Genomic DNA, 18,545 nt, shown 5'->3' with positions numbered 1-18,545 from the left:
AATTTTAAAACATTTATCTTGCCTTACGTTGAATTTGCATGTTTTGAATGAACTCTACAGTTTTGGCACATACTACATCTTTCAAGTCAGTCAACACATACAGCAGTAAGAAACTGTTATTAAGAGTGACATAAGTGGAAATGTGAAATAAATAAAAACACCACCAAAGAATTAAAACAAAGAAAGTTCTAATTTATCATAAGTAATCCTATTTCATACCCACTTCATCTACCCATTCCTCATCAAGATAAGAGTTCTGTGTATTTGAGGAGAGAAAGCAGATTCCATCACAGGTCAACTGCTGCAGAGCAGACAGGAGAAAAACAACTGCTGAAAACCATTTCAAACCACCTTTCCAAGGCACTTGCTTCTCTTGCTCCTGTGGTAGCTTTCTAAAAGCTCTCTACCACCTACCAACTTCTCTGCTTCTCTTCCTACACTAAAATCTATTGTTTTCTTAACTAGTTCCACCTTCTTTCCCATAGTCTATCAAATCAAGGACAGGACAAAAAGCAGAAAGAGAGGCTCATGAGAGCAAGGAACCTTAAGGAGAGACTTTCTGCAAAATGTAGAAGCCTATACTTACTAAAAATTAACCTATTTTAAATACAATAACTGTAATAAGAACTGCTATCCCATATACCCTCTAATCAAGCCTAATGGCAACTCTTTATGGGGAAGAGTCATGGAACAGTAACACAGTCTGAATCCAAACTTGATCAGTGCAAAAATGTCATTCCCTACAACTGTACACATAACTGTACCAAATTTCCAAAGAAAACTGAACAGGATTTAGGGAGGGGTGGGGGCAAGAAGAGTTTCCAACAAACGAAAGATAATTCACATGTCAACAGTACATAAATCAAGGACAACTGTTCTCCCTTTTAAGACTGAATTCCTGAGAAAACAACTCTGCTGACAACAGTTAAGCAGGTATCAGAGTCTCCTCTGACCCAAAGATCATTTATGAAAAGTTGGGAATATATGAAAACAAATTAGAAGCCTGCTTTTAAACTGAAGGTTATAACATAATGGTGGTGCTCTATTATCAGACCCATGCCTCCAATTTACATGTCATAGAATTTCAGAATTCTAGTTCCAATATTTACGTATTTAACTGCTTTAGCAACTTCCTCCTTTCTTTTGTTAGATAAACCATTAGTCTACCAATGGCTACTGAACTACTAAGCAACCAGCCACCAAAAAAAAAAACAAACCATGAAAAAGCAAACAAAAGCCTCAAACCAGCAACTGCCTATAGCCAGAAGGATGCAATAAGGGAGAGAACACACTGTATCCCCTGCTCAGATTCTTTCCTTCAAAGTCCTGGTATAACGATGGAGATGACAGGCAAACTCCTCATCTGATGTGGTAGACCAGTCCTCGGCAGAAAACCCTACACTTTCAGGATTTTACAAGTAAACCACAGAAATCAGCTGTGTGATTTTTAACTGACACATCAGTTTACAATGTTACACTGTCAACGCTTTACAGAAATGGAAGCCTTGCGGTAAGATTTTTAAAGAGCATGTTATAAAAAAAAAAAAAGACTTTTTCATGTGTACTCCACAATTCCACCTTTAATCAGTCAATCAACATGCTAACATGCTATCAAAGACACTGTCATTCCACATACCAGAATCATCCATGACAGCAATTGCTTGCTCTGCTTTATGCCTCAAAGCAAGAAGAGCTGCCTGTCTTCCTTGAAGAGCTTTCAATTGCTCCTGCTGTTGTAGCATCCTTTTCAATAAATCGTGCTGCTTCTTTAAATTCTCCAACTCCTCTTCAGCTTCCTGTTGAGGATCTCTGGCCTGCAAGATATGGAAGAACTTTACCATAATCATGACAACTTATTTGTTGAGTACTAGCAACAGAAGTGACTAAACAAGCAGGACTTGAATAGAATCTAACAGCCTGGTTAGTGTAAAATGGTGAAAATGTAACTCCTTTACATTTTCAGTAGTCCTTTTCAGTCTGAAAAAAACATCCAACAGGGAGAAAACTGTACCATCAAGGCATGCTTACCACTCCTGGGGGTTAAGTTTGCTTTACAAATCCAGTTGGCTGCCCTAATGTATCCCAAAGACCAACCCAGGAATCCCTGTCTTTTGAATCATAAAAGAGGGCAAGACTGGCAAAGTAAGCAAGATAAGACATAGTATCACAGAGCTACACATAATAAAAGATCCAGACTGATTTACTGGCCTAAAATCTCCAAATTTTCAGCAGAATGTTTTGGGCAGTTACTCTCCTCTAATTTTGTATGCTACTTTTATGCCATAGATATTAGAATACACCAGATTTAGGTAAACCAACTTCGAAACAAACACATGCACTGAATCTCCGCTATACTGTTATTTTCAAACACATAGAAATAGATCTGAGGGAATGAAAGCATGTTGAGCAGTTAAGATATGTTAGAACTAAGTTATTTTCCTCATCCTAACCTAATGAAAAGCTGGAGACTTGCCTCAAAACTTTTATTCAAGGGTTGTCTGCAAATTAAGTATTTTAATAAGACATCTACAGTTAAGACCCGCATCCTGTTTGAATTTGGATTATTGCACTATGCAGATGAAACTGTGGAAAATTTTGCCTCCTTTTTCTTAGGAGTTGACAAGTACTTAAAAAGAACATTACTAACTTAAAAGCATCTTCTCCACATAGGGCTAAGATCCTGAAGTATAAGATTCTCTCAGTGCAAAAATACTGCACCAAACGTCAGAATAGAAGTAGGCATCTTTATATAACTAGTTCTTGGGTACCAGGGAATGCTCAACTTTCCAGTAGAGAAAGGAGCACCCACCCAGAAACCTAAACCTTCCAAAGTGTCACCAAAACATGCACTGTAGCTGGCACTGATCATTCTTGTTACATTTTTGTCTTTATATATAAAGAGCAGAGTAGAGGCAAAACAGAGTACACTATAAAATCAACACAGGAAGGAACGAGGGGAAGAAAGGGAAAAAGAAGATGTGTCTCAGTCTCATCCACCTATTAAATAATCCAAGCTTTATACAGAGTACAAGATTTGCTTGAGTTCATTAAAATTACATAGCAAATTTTTCAAGCCTAGTTCTGCATTTAGACTAGTAAGTCTGATGAAACATTTAAGCCTTTTGTGGTTTGTTTGGTGTTTGGGGTTTTTTTTGGCAGGGAGGTGGTGGAAATGGGGATCAGACTTTTTTTTTTGCTCCCTAAATCAGAGTAAGGGAGAAAGTCATAGAAAAGCTGGTAACAGATACCAAAGTTCTAGACTCCAAGCCCTTTAGTCTTCCCCCTTCCAACTATGTATTTACATAAAACAGCTATAAAATAAAATATTTGTGGAACAAGTTAAGGCTACTATTCTTTAATTTATTTTCTCTATATGGTATTAGCTTAAATTTGCATTGGCAGACTATTAGCATAAACATGCCAAGTATCTGGAAGTCACATTTACAATGTTTTCCCAGAGATAACAGCAAAATTGGAAGGAACATCTATATGAAATCGGAACACCTGCTGTACCAAACTACTTTCTCTGTCAATGTTGACACTTCAGAAGAGAAAGTTGTCAAACATCTCTAAAAAAACCCAAACTCCTCCAGGCAGACGATTCATTCTATGAAAAGACAGTTGTATACAGACAAGCAAGTCAAATGGGAACATTCACTGTAACAAATATATTTGAAGCAGTTAAAAAAGGGGGTGGGGGAGTGGGGGTGGGTGCATGCATGAAGATTGGCACGTACAAGTCCTATTTGAGGCTAAAATGGTATTTTGAACTGTACCTTTGAAGGCAATCCACGTATCCATAATACCATGTAGGGTATTAAGCCTACAAAACCAGTCTTTCCTGTCATGTAGAGCAGCTCTGTCACCTTTCCCTTTAGGACTTGCTGTAACATCAATGTCTGTAACCTGTTCCTGTGAAGCTGAATTCCCTAGTCTGTCCTCAGTGTGGGGACAAACGCTCAAACTAGAAGATACCTTCTTTATTAGGCACATTAGATTTTCAAGATGTGCTCCAACTTAGCACACTCTTTCAAGTTACAAGCCTACCCACTCATATCTTGTCAAATAATGAAAATTAATAGAAAATAAAATCTACTAAAGAGCAAAGACATCTTTAGTCACTCTTAGAATTTTCATAACAACACTGTATAGCAATCAACTGTATAAGACTACAAGTATTCATTCTACATGTAATATATATAAGCTGCAGGTAAAGAGAAATCAGATGCAAAATGAAAGCCAAACAAAACTAATCCATTTTGCAAAGATGAAGAAAAATTCAAGTTTACATGTACACTTAAAAACTGGTTTTTCTGCATTTTTCAATACTCTTTTTTTAAAGTTAAAAGTACATCTTCCACATCTATGATTTTATTTCTTTATAGGGATAGAGTAAGTTCTTACAAAGCTAAAAATAATTACAAAAACATCTTAATGTCTTAACTGCTGTTTTACTTCCAAGCATGTAAATTCTCCTAATCTGTAGAACATTCAGTGTACTAACATGCCAAAAAAGTGCCAGTTCTCTAGTACTCCTCCTCAGTACAGCAGTATTGGAAGATGGAAATCTTAGTTGTTACTAAAACGCTTTTGCATCTACTACAAGAATTGCTTACCACATTAGCGTAAAAGCTTTAATAAATAAAAAGGATGATTGTCTGTGTCTCTCAGAACTAAACTCAGAGCACATTTTCTAAAAGGTGTTCATCTCTCCAAAAAAAAGGAGAGAAACCTTTATGTTAGGTCAATACTTCTGTGATATCGCTACAAAGGTGCTTGGGCACTGACCCACTAATAATTCATTTCTAACCCTCTCCTCACTAAACACCAGCAAGTATTACCCACAAGCAGAAATGAACTTACAGATGAAAAACTGTACGAAAAACCCTATACCTTCCTACGTAAGTCCTGTGCATGCTCCTCCAAAGTAAACATTTAACCCTTCATTCTACTTTGAAGAAAGATTTTGAAAAACCTAATCAAGATACATTGTTGTTGTGACAGAATCATTCTTTTTTTTCCCCAAAATATAAAAAAAAAATCCACACATGCATGAACACCTCCTGAACAGAGTGTCTGGGGATTACTATTTTCAAATTGAACCGCAAATTATGACACTATCGTAACACACACAACAACAAAACAAAGTCTTCATTTCTAGCACCTTAATTACTAAAAGACAGCTTACCGTGGTATCTGAAGCCTCAGACTGCACATCAATGTTTAGCGATGTGCTCTCACCTACAGAACCAGATCCCACAGCTGAATCTATAGTCCGAACATCATCCTCCTCATTTTCTCTAGCCTGAAATATTTCATTGGCATAAATAAAAAGCTATATATAAAGGGGGCATTAAAAATTAATTATGGAAGGTACTACATATCAAAACCAACACCCCCAGAAGCACCATCAAAACATCAATGGTCAACTCCTAAAAAAGAGCTTACAGTGCAGAAACAAATATATTATGTTCTCAAACTTACAAGCATCTTTTGCAAAAATTTCAGATAGGATTTCTCCTGCTCTTTAAGGTGATCTATAAGGTGTGATAAACGCTCAACATTGGCCGATCTTTCATTTTTCTCTACAAGATCATCCCGCATGGAGCTGGCCTTAGCAATATAGCCGCGAATTTGAACTAGTCTGCTCGCAATCTGTAAAGACACTAAAGTTACTGAATGCATCCAACTACAGCTTTAAGGTATTTAATGCACAAGACATGGTGACAGCAACAGCAAAGTATAATTAAATAGGTGACATACTAGTACTTTCAATCCCATAAGCACACTTCTGCAAGTGGTTAAAAGTAAACAGGTTTTATAAGGATAGATTTATACATGCATGAAGTTGCAAGGCTGAAGCACAGGGGTTCTTGTTGACGTAAGCTAAAACAGAATTCAGCTCATTAACATATGAAAATACTAAACTCTGAGACTATTTTCTGGAACCGTACAAAAAAGAATCAACCTCTAAGATGAAAATTAGTACTGCATCTGTTACCAATAAGCAAATTTCTGAAGAAAACTACATCATTAAGTTTGGTTTCACATTTTCCTCAAGTTGCCCTTTAGAACAGTGGGATATTCCAATAAAGACTTAACAGTTACACTTTTCAGAAATTTAGAAAGATGCACTGAAAAGTAACAAGGTAGTTACAACCTGAGTGTCAATATTCTGTAGACATCGCAAGCTCTGTAAATACCTGGCTGCTATCCATAGCTGGCTGTCCTCTTCCATCTTCTTGAACAGAGGCTTGACAATTTTGCAAGAAATCCTTGCTTAGAGCACCTCCAAACGACTCTTTACATTGCACTGGTATCCCTGTTTCCTTTTTGGGGGAACCTGAGGCAGGATCTTTGCTTTTGTTAGTGTTTATCTGCAGTGACAGGGAGTTGAATGTTTTTTTGTTTTCATTAAGTTGACGTTTGTTGTTAGCAGCTGTTGCCCTGCCTTGAGAATCACTTCCAATGCTTCTCTGTGAACAAACAAGAAAAAGAACAATTGCTTTACTTTTTTCCTCCAATATATTCTCAACACTGATTAGTTTCACTGTTTGGATTACCAGTTCTGCAGTATTATTAGACTGCTTTTAAAGTTAGCTTACTAGTCACTGACTAGCCACAAGCTAGCTGAAGACCGTGCTGATGATTTTTGCCATATAGTTTTCAGAAAGCAAGCCCACACTCCCAGAACAGCTGAGAAGAAAAAGGGTTCTACTTTTCCTCAGAGCTTAGTTACTCATCCTTGCTGTGGCCTCAACCCTTACTATAATGAAAGGCATCCTACTTCTCCATGTATATTTGAGAGGCTAACAATAGTAAAAGAGCAACATATTCACTTGCAGAATATGATACCTCATAACTTCAGCTTTTCTTTAGAACCTTCTGACTAGCAACTTTTTGCCATAACATACATTTCAGGAAGAAGTTATGCCCAGTCTTGATAATCTAAGTCAAAGCAAGAAATCACATTTGCAAGATTCTTCACAACCCAAGCAAGTTAACAACAAACTTTGGTAAAGACTAACAAGCTTCTATTCTGAAATCATTAGCACAAATTTATGCCTTGTTACCAAAGAATTAATCCCTCATGCTTTTCACTGTTTTAGGCAAGGGAAGGATGAATATGCCATATTCCCAAAGAATCAGTTATGGCAAATTGATGCTATACATTTCTCTACACTCTACTGAGGATCAGTCTGTATTGTTACTCTTCTGCTTAATCCACAAGGATAACAATGTTCAGAATCACAAACTGACACTTCAAGAACAGCCTTTCAAAATAAGGTAACAGATATCGTCAAGTGGCAGAGAAGTATGATGAGTAAGAAATACCGATTTGAGGACACAGGAATTTGTTAATGATTGCGAAAAAAAGGGAAGACAGCTAGTATACTCTGAAGTATAGGAAAGCCATGATCCTGAACCTTCCGTAATTTTCTCAAGTTCAAAACCAGAATTTTGATTTGGGTCCCATGGTACCTATAAGGGTTGTTTTTTTTGTAATTGCTTGTGAAAGCTTGCTTTATTTGTCAATTCATTATAAGACAGTGAATAAATTTTGCAGTCACATTTATAGTGGGAGCTAGTATTCACACAAACCTGATCCAGATCACTGAAGTTTAATCTCTGTTTAAGTCTTTCTAGCTCAGCCTGCTCTGGAACAGACATCTGAGTCATGTATCGAGCATGAGGAAAACTATGAGGAGTTCTGGTCTTCCGTCGTCCCATTCCAGGTGAGGAGGATTCTGGAGATATATCATTCGTAAGCCTCGTTTCAGCTTCCCCACCAAGTTTTTTCTTGTTTTTTTCTGAAGATTTGTTTGCTTTCTTCTGTTGACTTCCCCAGTCCTTAACAGTAAGGAAATAAAAAATAGTTGTATTTCTTATCCACATATATAAAAGTAAATGTTATAATTCAGTGAGTCTACTTCAATTTCAAAAGTAAAAATAAAAAGCAGTATCAAACATGCACTGTTTCCTAGCGCAAATGTCACGTTACAAAATATAATTTTCTCTACTGCATAAATTAAAAATAGTGTGTCAGGAAATCAGAAACCCATTTCATCCTACAGTGCATTAAATTAATTTCAAATGAAGTTAAAACAGTATTTTTCTTATTTGCTGAAGGCGCTTCAGCAGTTTAGAAGTTTTAAAATTAGTTTTCACTTTCATGACACCAACAACCCTTTCGTGTCTAGCTACTTTATTTACCCAAAACACTTTGCATAAATACATCTACGTATTTTACCACCTCTGAATCACACTTGTTGCTTGCTTACATCTACCTCAATTAATTTATTGGTTTTGCAGATATTTACCTATAAAGCTGTACTGACAAAGCTTAGGGTTTTGCATTGTTACCAGCCTCTAACAGGATGCACCTGGTAATTTTAGCGTACAACATAAAATGGCAACTGAAAGATAAGATTAATTATACCGTGTTGTTTAGCCGGTCATCAAGGCTTTCATTGCTCCAGCAAGGCAAGTCCTGATCATTCATGCCTTCTTCAAAGGGACCACCTCCTGTCGCCATGACAAGCAACCAAGAAAACGAATCTGAAATAAATAGTTGAAAGAAATACGCTGTATTAAAATCAGTTTATGTAGAAAACGTTAAAGATTCATAATCTGAGATGCCAACTACATAATCATTATAAAATGTAAACACACTGCGGTTTTAGGAAACTAAACCCCCTGTTTACTAAACCACCTTGCTAAAAATTTAACAGTGAGAAGAACACAGATACTGGCATTAAAAATTAAACAAGTAGTATTTTGGGGGTTTGGTTGGGTTGGGTTTTTCTCATCTCTGCTCTTAGAAAGTAAATAATTATTTTTCTTCACTTTTTAGGCTCTCAATCTTCCTTACTTTAAAACACACTACACTGCTTGGAAAAACTGCTTTCTCATTGATAAAGCCTGCACTTTCAGGTGCAGGATGATGTCTATTCAAACAATAAGTGACTTTGGAGACCTAGTACGTCAATCTTTCACATTTATTTTGTTACTAAGATGTTGACAACGGACACTGAAGGGGATACTTGATACATGCAAGACAGACAGCAATAAAACGATTTTTACTTTCTCTACTACAGTTATTTAAGCAGTAAATGCTGTGGCACTTCTATCATAGCTTCTAGCAAATCCAAACAAAATAATCTGAGTTTCCCAGAGCTTTGCTGCTCTCTGATAGTGCCATTCTGTTCAATATAAAGCAATCTATATGTTTACAAGTTTTCATTTTCACTTCTAGTTTTGACATTGGTAATAAAAAAAGTTGCTAAAGCTGAAAGATTAGAAATAAAGTATTCCTTTACGACAGTAAAAGTAGATTAGGCTCCTTTAAAAGGTTAGGAATACATAACTGTATGTACTCTAGGCTACAACAAAAACTGTGCAGCCTAAGTGCTGCTGGTATAGCTCTACTGCACAAAGCTACAAATGTTTTCTTTGTAACAGCTATGAAGTTTGCTCAAGATCTAGAAGAAAAAGTCTTGCAGAGAACTACTTCTTCCAGCTAGTTTTAGCTGCTACATTAGGACACGATCCTAACTTTTAACTGAAAAACAAATGAAAAAGGTCCATTTATTTCTAAACATTTTACTGCAACCTATCTACTATTAATTTTCACACCAAGATATCACACAGTGCAGATGAAACCACCTAAAACTCAAGATTAAGAAGTATCTAAGAAGTTGGGTTTTTCGACATCAGTTCCAGAAAAAAAAATTAATCCTCAACTAAGTTTAAAAGCTGTACTAGTATACCTATGTCGCTAAGGCACAGTATTCAATCAAAATCACACAACACAGCCCTCTCAGTAGATGCACTTGCACAAAGCAGTATTTTTATGCAAACAGAGCCTATTACTATAGCATTAAGGAAATGGGATCTACCAGGTATGCTCATTATACCACAACCATATCTCCACTCAGCAGTGAACCAACCTAAGCCACACTAACACACTTAGGAGTAATTCAGCTTCTACATCTTGCAATCAGAATCATAACACAGATGTAATTAAGTGCTTTCTACTTTGGGAACTGGCAGATCTGTGCCCTGCTGTCCTTGCACAGTCATACATACTCCCTTCTTCATCCCAAGAGAAGTGTCCACGAGGCCAAGCAATCAGAGGGTACCATCTATAAACCAGCTAGCCAACAAACAAAACCAAAATAAAATTAAAAAAAAACAAACTGCAGATGAGTTCTCAACTGAACAAGCTCCCTGATCTTGCTAACATTATGACTATATAAGAACTATCTGTAGGCTCAAGGAAGGCAAATAAAAGCAATGCCATCAGGAAAAGCAAACCCCAGACTGATCAGCTGTAAACCTACACCTTCTGTGCAACTTTCCATGTCAGATTTATTTAGAAACTGTCAGATTTATTTAGAAAATAATTTAGAAAAAAAAACTTATTTAGAAAAAATTTAGAAAAAAGAACAAAATGCCCTTTCATATTTTGTTTTCATGTAGAAGCACAAGCATCCTATGAAAAGTTCACAGGGAAGCTCTCCTGCCAACTCAAGGTAAAACTGACAAGCATTCAAAACAAATGCTTAATTATTAGTTTAGCTTATTTTAGAAAACAGCTATGTTTTGTAAGAATTTTCTTCACCTACAGATAAACTGTTCAGTTTTGTAGATGTGCAAGACCCAGCATTTCAACTGGCACTCTATCATGACCTATGCTACTAAGCATAATGAGTTCATCTTGACAAGATTAGGGGCCATCTGGGTTTACAGTCCATTTCAGTAATCTGTTTCCTCATCGTCATGTTATATAATTCTATTAAACTGTAGCAAAGGAACTTTTTCCCTACCTTCCACAAGAAGTGGCAATATTCATTTTTAGACAATACAAATAACTATTCACATTTATTTCATTTAAAACTTTCACAACAGCTATCTTCAAGTATCTCTGCTGTAAGAGCCTCCGATTACTTCTGAAGTAAATGCACTGCCACACATAGAATATGCCGAATATTCTCAAACAAGGCCATAAGCCAATGCACCCTAATAAATACAGCTCAAAAATAACAACATCCTGATTACTTCCAGCAAGCGGATTTTAAAGTGTTCTAACAGAACCGTGCACATTCCAGAGAGCAAGTTTCTAAATATTCATATTACAGTCTTTGATATTTCCAAATGAATTATATTCAAGTGAGTTTAAGATCAGCTATGCTGATATTGTATCGCTTCAACTCAGTTAAACACAGACGTTCAGCCAGCTTTTTTCTTAGAAATGAAACTCTCCCATATGAAGCTGTGGTTTTCTCCTCCACACACCTCACTAATTCTTTTTTCTTACTTTACATTTCAGCAGCTATTTCTAAAAGAAACCATCTCAGAAGTTTTGGTACCCTCCCATCATGCTATTTCTGAATCCAGCAATCCATTACCAATATCAGTTTCCTGCACATTATAAAATCTGTATAAAAGCTCTATTGAAGCATATGCATACTGCCTTACAACATTTACTAGGGACTTGGGGGGAAAAAAAAAACCCCAAACCCAAACTCTTCCAAGTGTATTTTCTACAGAAATAATAAGATAACATGTAACATTATATCCAAAACAGGAAAGATTGTAGTAAAAACATATTTTGTACATGTAACAGCAATACGCAAATCGCTCACAAATATTACTATAAAATATGCTGACAGAAGAAAAATGCATATTTTAAAAGGCCTTTTTTTCTACAGTGGAGTTGGTTTTTACTTTTTTTTTCTTCCTATAGCATTCACGTGAACTGCAAAAGCTCTGAAGAGCACTTAATCCTACACATAGAAACTATTGGAAAATAAAAACTAAACCGGAAACAAGAAGTTGTAAAAAGCCATCGTAGAGCCATAAAGAGTAAAACCGGCATCAAACAAGTTTAGCTTTTTAAAACATCTGCTCGTCACTGCTCATTATTTTCGCATTAACCCGTTAAACGCCTATGGAGTACTGCCAACCACACGGGGATCATCAAAAAGGCGCAGTCAATACAGCAAACCCTCTCCTGTTGCACCGGACAGCCCTCACGCGAGCGACGCACCAAGAGAACTGCAAACCCACGACCAGCTGGCGGAGCGGGGCCGGGCGCACGCCTCGGCCCTTCCCGGCGCCCCGCAGGCTGCCGTCCCGACTCGGTCTGGTCCACTTCCACGGCAAGGCGTCGAGCCCCCAGGCCCGGCGGGTCCCGCCGCGGCCGGGTCCGGCAGCCCGCGCGGCGCCCCGGCGCTGTGCCGGCGGAGGCAGGCGAGACCAGGGGGGCCCGCTGCTCCGCGGCGCCGAATCGCGGGGCGGCGCAGGGCGCGGCGCGTAGGCGGGCTCTGCTCAAAGCGCCTCAGGGCGAAGCGCGGCCGCCGCCCGGCCGGCGTCGCCTTGGAGAGCGAGTAACGCGCCCTTCCCGCGGCCGAGGGGAGCGACCCACTCAGCCTGTGGCACCGCGAGCCTCCCCTGGGCCTGCCGGTGCCGGCTCCCCCGGAGCCCTCCTCCGCGCCGCGCCGGGCAGCGAGCCGAACCCCCTCTCCTCCCCGGCCAAGGCGCCCACTCACGCGGGCCCGCAGGAGCGCAAAGGCCTACCCCGCCAGCCCTGCCCCACCGGCCGCGGCCCGCGGCGCCAGCGAGGGCCGGGGGGCGACCCGCCGCGCCAGGGGGCGGAGGCAGCGGCTCACCCCGCGGCGACGGAGAGGTCACCAAGGCCCGGCTTCTCCTCCACCGCCGTTCACTACCGGCGGGGCCCGCGCTACCCAACCGAGCGTTTCGCCTTCCAGCAGCAGAGAACAGCGGCCTCGCTTCGCCTAACGCCGCGGCACAGCGCTGGCGGAGGGACTCACAGCCCTGCCCCAACAGCGAGCGCAGCCATCTTGGCCGCCACTCGCCAAGGGTGCGAGAGGCGGGCCCCAGCGGACGGATACACACCGTTACCTAGTAACCCCGCCCAGCGGTGCCCTTCCCGCGCTTCCGGGCGCCGCCGGCGGAGGATGGCCGCGTGCCGCCGGGGGCGGCAGGAACTCCAAATCCCAGCGTGCACTGCGCGAGGGGCGGTTCGCGCCGCCCCGGGCGGGGCGCAGCGCCTCCTGGGACCGGTAGTTTTCCAGCCGGGCACCGCCCCGCCCCCTGACAGGATTCGCGCCTGCCCACCGCGCCGAGCTCGGTTTGCTGCTAACCGAATGTGCGGGAAGGATGATGAGCTCTGTAAATGGCTTCACCTGACTGGAAGCCTGCTAACGTCGCCTCGAAACACGGCGGGTGGGCGAGGGTCAGGTCCTGTCCTCATCTGGAGCAGCATCGACTTGCAGAGTCTGTTTCTGTCTGCGCTGGGTCTCCTGTAAGAAATCACGGCTGAAAATTGCAGCGATGAAAAGGTGGAGATCATTGTAGTGGCCTACGTTTTTTTATGTTCTTTTCCTGTGATGCCATTATTCATTTTTTGCTGTTTGCTTTAGGGCTTGGAGTTTACTGATATAAGTTCTTTATGTTTTCCTTTGGAAAAAAAATACAGAAAAAAACAGAGGATTTGGCCTTTAAAAAAAAATAAATAGTTGCGGGTAATAGTTGTGCTGTTATGCTCTGACCACCCGCTTGTTACAGGCAGATAAACTTGGTGTTTAGCAGAAGTTCTTGTTAGTCCTCAAGGGGCTGGACTTGCATAATATACTCTGGATTTTCAGTTTCTATTTTGGTAAAGCTGATACAGTTTATATTTCTTTCATTTGAGGGGATTGTCCCTCATCAGAATGGGAGAAGCAAGTTACCATTTCCAGCATTGCCATTACACTGAGTTGCTAAAGCAGAAGCATTAAATATTTACATAGGCCTCACAATTCATCCTGGGTGAGAAACATTCTACTGGTACTACATGGAAATGTAGTTAACCCCACATCTCTCCCATATTAGTACTTACACCTGTGTATTTTGTTCCACCAAAAATATAAATGACACATGAATACTTTTGGATTACGCATTAATCTATCTGTAATTTAGAAAAGGAACTAAACGATTGGAAAACCTGCAAAATAAAAATGTTTCCATAAAAAATACCATTGTTTTCTCCAGCAGATGCCCCCATATGAAAGGAATAGTTCTGGACAATACATAGTATGTAAAAGAGTGAGCATAAGACTGCCTGTTACAGCAGTGTTTTTCTCCTGTTTCTACCATGGGATACATGACTATATATCCATAACTGAAATAGTTTTAAAAGGAACCTGCAACAACTTGATGGAAGCTCTTTATGTAATGCATGTATATTGTTCATCTGTATTGCAATTCTGCAGCTGGTAAAGGAGTTCATTTATCAGGGTTTTTTTATTATACTTTTAACAAGTGTCCTTTTATTCTGACCTCAGGTACCATGCCTGGGTATTCAGCACAATATTGGCAAGATGCCTTATAATATCACGGTGGAATACCTCCCACTGCCCAGCAGGTGGAGGCAGAATTTAAGAGAAAATAGTACCTTAATACAATGACTATCATTATTTTTGTTGCTATGGTTTATTCTTAAAATACAGCTCCCTCGCCCCTGTAACTTCCTGCAGGGGAAAAAAGGAATCTTATGTAAAAACGTAATACACTGTTAAGGAAAACCAAGAAATCAAATAGATTTTAGTATGTTTTAGTAACAATGTCTTTATCATAGTCCCCTGTATGTCATAACTACATATTTTCCTTACCACAGGATGTCATATATTGGTAGTATGTCTCTCATAGGAGCTTACAGCATCGTTATTCTGATTCCTGCTTGACATTTGCCGATGATTTTTCTCTTATTATTTTCTGTCCCTTTTCTGGAATTGGCTGCAAACTTGTTCTTTAAAAAAAATAATAATAGAACAGTACCAGCTCCTCAAAGCCATTTTTCATCGGGGATGAGCACTGAAAAAAGATTCAGTAAGCATTAAGGACTAATGGATTCCAATGCAAAAAGCATTATTTTAAGTATATGGTTCTCCACTACTGTTGAAAAATAACTTACCAGGATTTGGGAGTGACTGTGAGCCAAAACTAATATGGCTAAAAGAATGTCCTGTTAATTAAAAAAAAAATAATTGGGTGAAGTCCTATATGAACACTAATGAGCCTCTAGATTGACAGTAACTAATTCCTCCTATAAAGATCTCTGTTGTAAGTGCTTCCATCAGCAGACATGCTAATGAATGCAACCTCATAGAAACTGAATGGGTTATCTTTGAGATAGCCCAGTTTAATTAGGATTGAAAGCTATGTCAGAGATGTGTGATGATTTTTTCCTTGCACTTCTGCTGGCTGTATCTTGTTAACTTTACTTTATTGTTCCAGAGTGAAAGGAGAGAAAGCAAACAAAATACAGGCATGTAAGGACTAGGGGCAATAAGAAGTGAAGGACTAAAGTTTTACTGAGACAGAGGGGATGCAAGGAGTAGTTGGGGAGAGATTTTTAAAGGCCCTGAAGCAAAGACAGTAATTAATAGAGCATTCAGTTCAAATAATCACTTTTTTGTTGATTTTGTGACAAAGAAATTTTTGCTACAAAAATGAAACTGGCCAAAACTGAATTAGTCTACCATAATATAGCTACACTCTGACAATCAGGTGTCTATACTAAAGGCTGTTTTTCTTTCTTTGCCTAACATTAGATTGGAAAGATCTTTTAAGGCATTAACAAAGAGTTTTGAGTTGATTTATACAGGAAGATAAAGTGTCCACTTATCTCTATGGGGTCTGAGAATAAATCCAGCAGGTGTAGGGCAGAGGCACAGACATTTGAAGTCATGCATTAGGCTGGTCAAGGGTTAGCCAATTCACTGCCATTAAAGAAGGCAGCAATTTTTGATGATCCACTCAAGCATAATAGGCATCAGAAGCAGTAAAGGAAACCAGAATAATTGGGAGATAGGTATTAGCTAACCTGGTCAGACCCTGGAAAAAGCACTTGAATCTCAGCCAAAGAATGGGCATGCTCCCTGTTGTAAACCTTCCCCACATCTGTAGGGGTGAGCAAAGTAATCCTTTTGATACTGCTGTTACCTCATCAGTCTGTAATATTTGCTGTTAGATGCACTCGAGGTATTACATTCTAGTAAAATATTAGTGACCAGTATCAAACCTAGTGTTAAGAAGCGATGGGTTGGGGCTATGAGGCATAACCAGTTTTGTTGTATGAAACCTGCTTATTTCATATGTCCTGGTTTTGGCTGGTATAGAGTTAGTTTTCTTCTTAGTAGCTGGTGCAGTGCTGTGGTTTGGATTTGGTGTGAGAATAATGTTGGTAACACAGTGATGTTTTTAATTGCTGCTAGGTAATGTTTATACTAAGTCAAGGACTTTTCAGTTTCTCAGGCCTTGCCAGTGAGAAGGAGGAGCACAAGACATCAGGAGGGGACACAGCCAGGACACTGACCCAAACTAGCTAAAGAGGTGTTCCATATACCATAGAACACCATGCTCAGTATATAAACTGGGGAGGGTTGGCCGGGGCTGGCTGATCGCTGCTGGGGGACTGGCTGGGCATTGGTCAGTGGGTGGTGAGCAGTTGTATTGTGCATCACTTGGGTTTTTTCCCTTCCCTTTAGATTTTATTCTTTCCCCTTCTCCCTCCTTTTCATTACAATTGTTATTTTTATTTTTAAAATTGTATTTCAATTATTAAATTGTTCTTTTCTCAGGCCTTCAGTTTTACCTTTTTCTCGATTCTCCTCCCCATCCCACTGGTGACAGGGAGTCAGTGAGCAGCTGTGTAGTAGTACTTAAGTTGCTGGCTGGGTTTAAACCACATCACACACAACCTTGGGTCTGAGTGTATAGAGTGAAAGATACTGTACAACTATTTGAGAGTTCATTCTAAGATGAAAAGACTGTAGATACTTTCTACTTTTTTATTTTGTAATTGTAAATTGAAATGTATCTGATAGCAGTAATTCCTGCATATTTACAACAAAGTGCTTTCTCTACACTGTATGGCTGGTTTCAGTTATGTTGCAAACATCAGCATTAAAATAGTTAGCATATAAAAGCTACAGTGAATTCATCAAAGCCACTAATTTATGTGTTTGCATTTCTTTAAATGGAAAAAGTCTGACAAAGTCGTAGGCCATTTGATCGCCACTATGTAGTTTAATAGTGACCATCTGATCCAGAAAGATAAAAACTTCTTAATAATTACATGGTTTTATATTCATAATCTAGTGTTTATTTATTTTTTATAAAAAACTAATTATAAGGAGTTCCACTGCAGTTACACAGAGTTGATTAATTTTATGATAATACTGCATTTCATCCTCTAGCAATAATGTTTTTGACATAGATATTTGCTTTTCTTATAGAGGTTTTGCAAATACAGAAGTACTGAGTAAAGTACAATCGTCTGGCATGTCCAATGACTACATCTGTGTGTGTGTGTAAGGACTTAAATTAGAGTGATTTTGAAATGTTTTGAAGATAACTTTGTAATCTAAATCTTTCTATCACATTTATAATAAAATTGCTTTTTGGTTCCTTTTTTTTTTCCTGATGATAAGAGGAGTAGCAGAGATTTGGTGCTATTGATTAGGGTTGGTACAGGTAGATAACAACACTAAATTGGTAAATACTAAGGAAGAGAGTTTAGTTGGCACACCTTCCCAAAGAGATTACATACTTTTTGCGAAGTAGAATATAGGAGAAGGATGTTTTTGGAGAGAACAAAAGGAAAACTAGGATCAGCAGGAATCTTCATGTGTAAAGGAGGCAGCCAGGAGAAGGCAGGGTATGTAAGATGTCCTTGTGAGTAAGGCAGAAAATTATGGACTGTGTTCTCTTCTTAGTGCTCACACAAAGATCTTGAGCAAGTCAGTTGTCTGCCATATACAATTTCCTTACAACATAGCTTAATTCATGTTTGTTATGATCTTGGGGTTAATGAATAGAAGGCAAGCATCAGCAATGGAACTTATTGTGCTAATTTTTTAAAAAAATCACTCTGGACCTTCACCAAATTCACCCTTTTTCTATATTCTGCAAAGGAGATATGTACAGATATAAATGTTTGTTAGAGCTTTAACTTCTGTGATGTGTTCCATCTATGCTAGGAATACTGTCTTTGCTACTGCCTATTGAAAATTACGGGAGGGACTGCTCACTTTATATTTCTGATAAGAATTCGAAGGGTTTTGCCATATTTGGAGTGTGATAAAGCAATGACTAAATATGTTGAATTTGCTGATCTTGTAATCCGTGATAATGAAGGTGTGTTGCTGATTTCTGTATATCTGAAATGACAGATTATGAAATTACTGAGATGATTGTGCACCTGTTTCTTGGAATGCTACATAAAAATGAGGTGAATTATTTAACAATTGGATTTTATTGTTGTGTGGATTTTATTATCCATGCACCAAAAAATAAAGCACATTCATTCTACCATTTCAGAATATGTGATAAGTTCTTTTCTGCTTATCTCTTTGCCTCATCAGGGAGTTACATTTATTGCCCTAACATTTCAAATTCATCATGTGATTATGCAAGTTTCAGAGATCGTTATTCATACACTTGAAGTTGCAGTCATAGGCCCTGGTCACTCTGTG

The 18,545-nt window shown here is 39.1% G+C and overlaps 1 protein-coding gene across 22 annotated transcripts in view; it reads right to left on the bottom strand.

The window, feature by feature from the left end:
- The window catches only part of PCM1 (pericentriolar material 1), a 43,750-nt gene extending 30,730 nt beyond the window's left edge, over positions 1–13,020 (bottom strand). For 12 of the 22 annotated variants that reach the window (XM_040596647.1, XM_040596710.1, XM_040596777.1 and 9 more), the window contains exons 1-7: positions 12,675–12,916; positions 8,441–8,559; positions 7,603–7,851; positions 6,204–6,476; positions 5,485–5,655; positions 5,189–5,305; positions 1,637–1,814 (exon numbers count right to left, since the gene is read on the bottom strand). In XM_040596647.1, the coding sequence (XP_040452581.1) occupies positions 1,637–1,814; positions 5,189–5,305; positions 5,485–5,655; positions 6,204–6,476; positions 7,603–7,851; positions 8,441–8,536 (1,084 nt within the window). In that variant the 5' untranslated portion in view covers positions 8,537–8,559; positions 12,675–12,916. Of the gene's footprint in view, positions 1–1,636; positions 1,815–5,188; positions 5,306–5,484; positions 5,656–6,203; positions 6,477–7,602; positions 7,852–8,440; positions 8,560–12,052; positions 12,160–12,674; positions 12,918–12,945 lie in introns of those variants that run through there. The other 10 variants (XM_040596794.1, XM_040596801.1, XM_040596728.1 and 7 more) reach the window with 7 other exon arrangements.
- Positions 13,021–18,545: the final 5,525 nt, after the last annotated feature.

Source organism: Falco naumanni, chromosome 1 (genome assembly GCF_017639655.2).
Source record: "Falco naumanni isolate bFalNau1 chromosome 1, bFalNau1.pat, whole genome shotgun sequence".
Taxonomy (NCBI): Eukaryota; Metazoa; Chordata; class Aves; order Falconiformes; family Falconidae; genus Falco; species Falco naumanni.
Note: the sequence above shows the minus strand (reverse complement) of the source record. Positions and strands in the feature narration are given on the sequence as shown.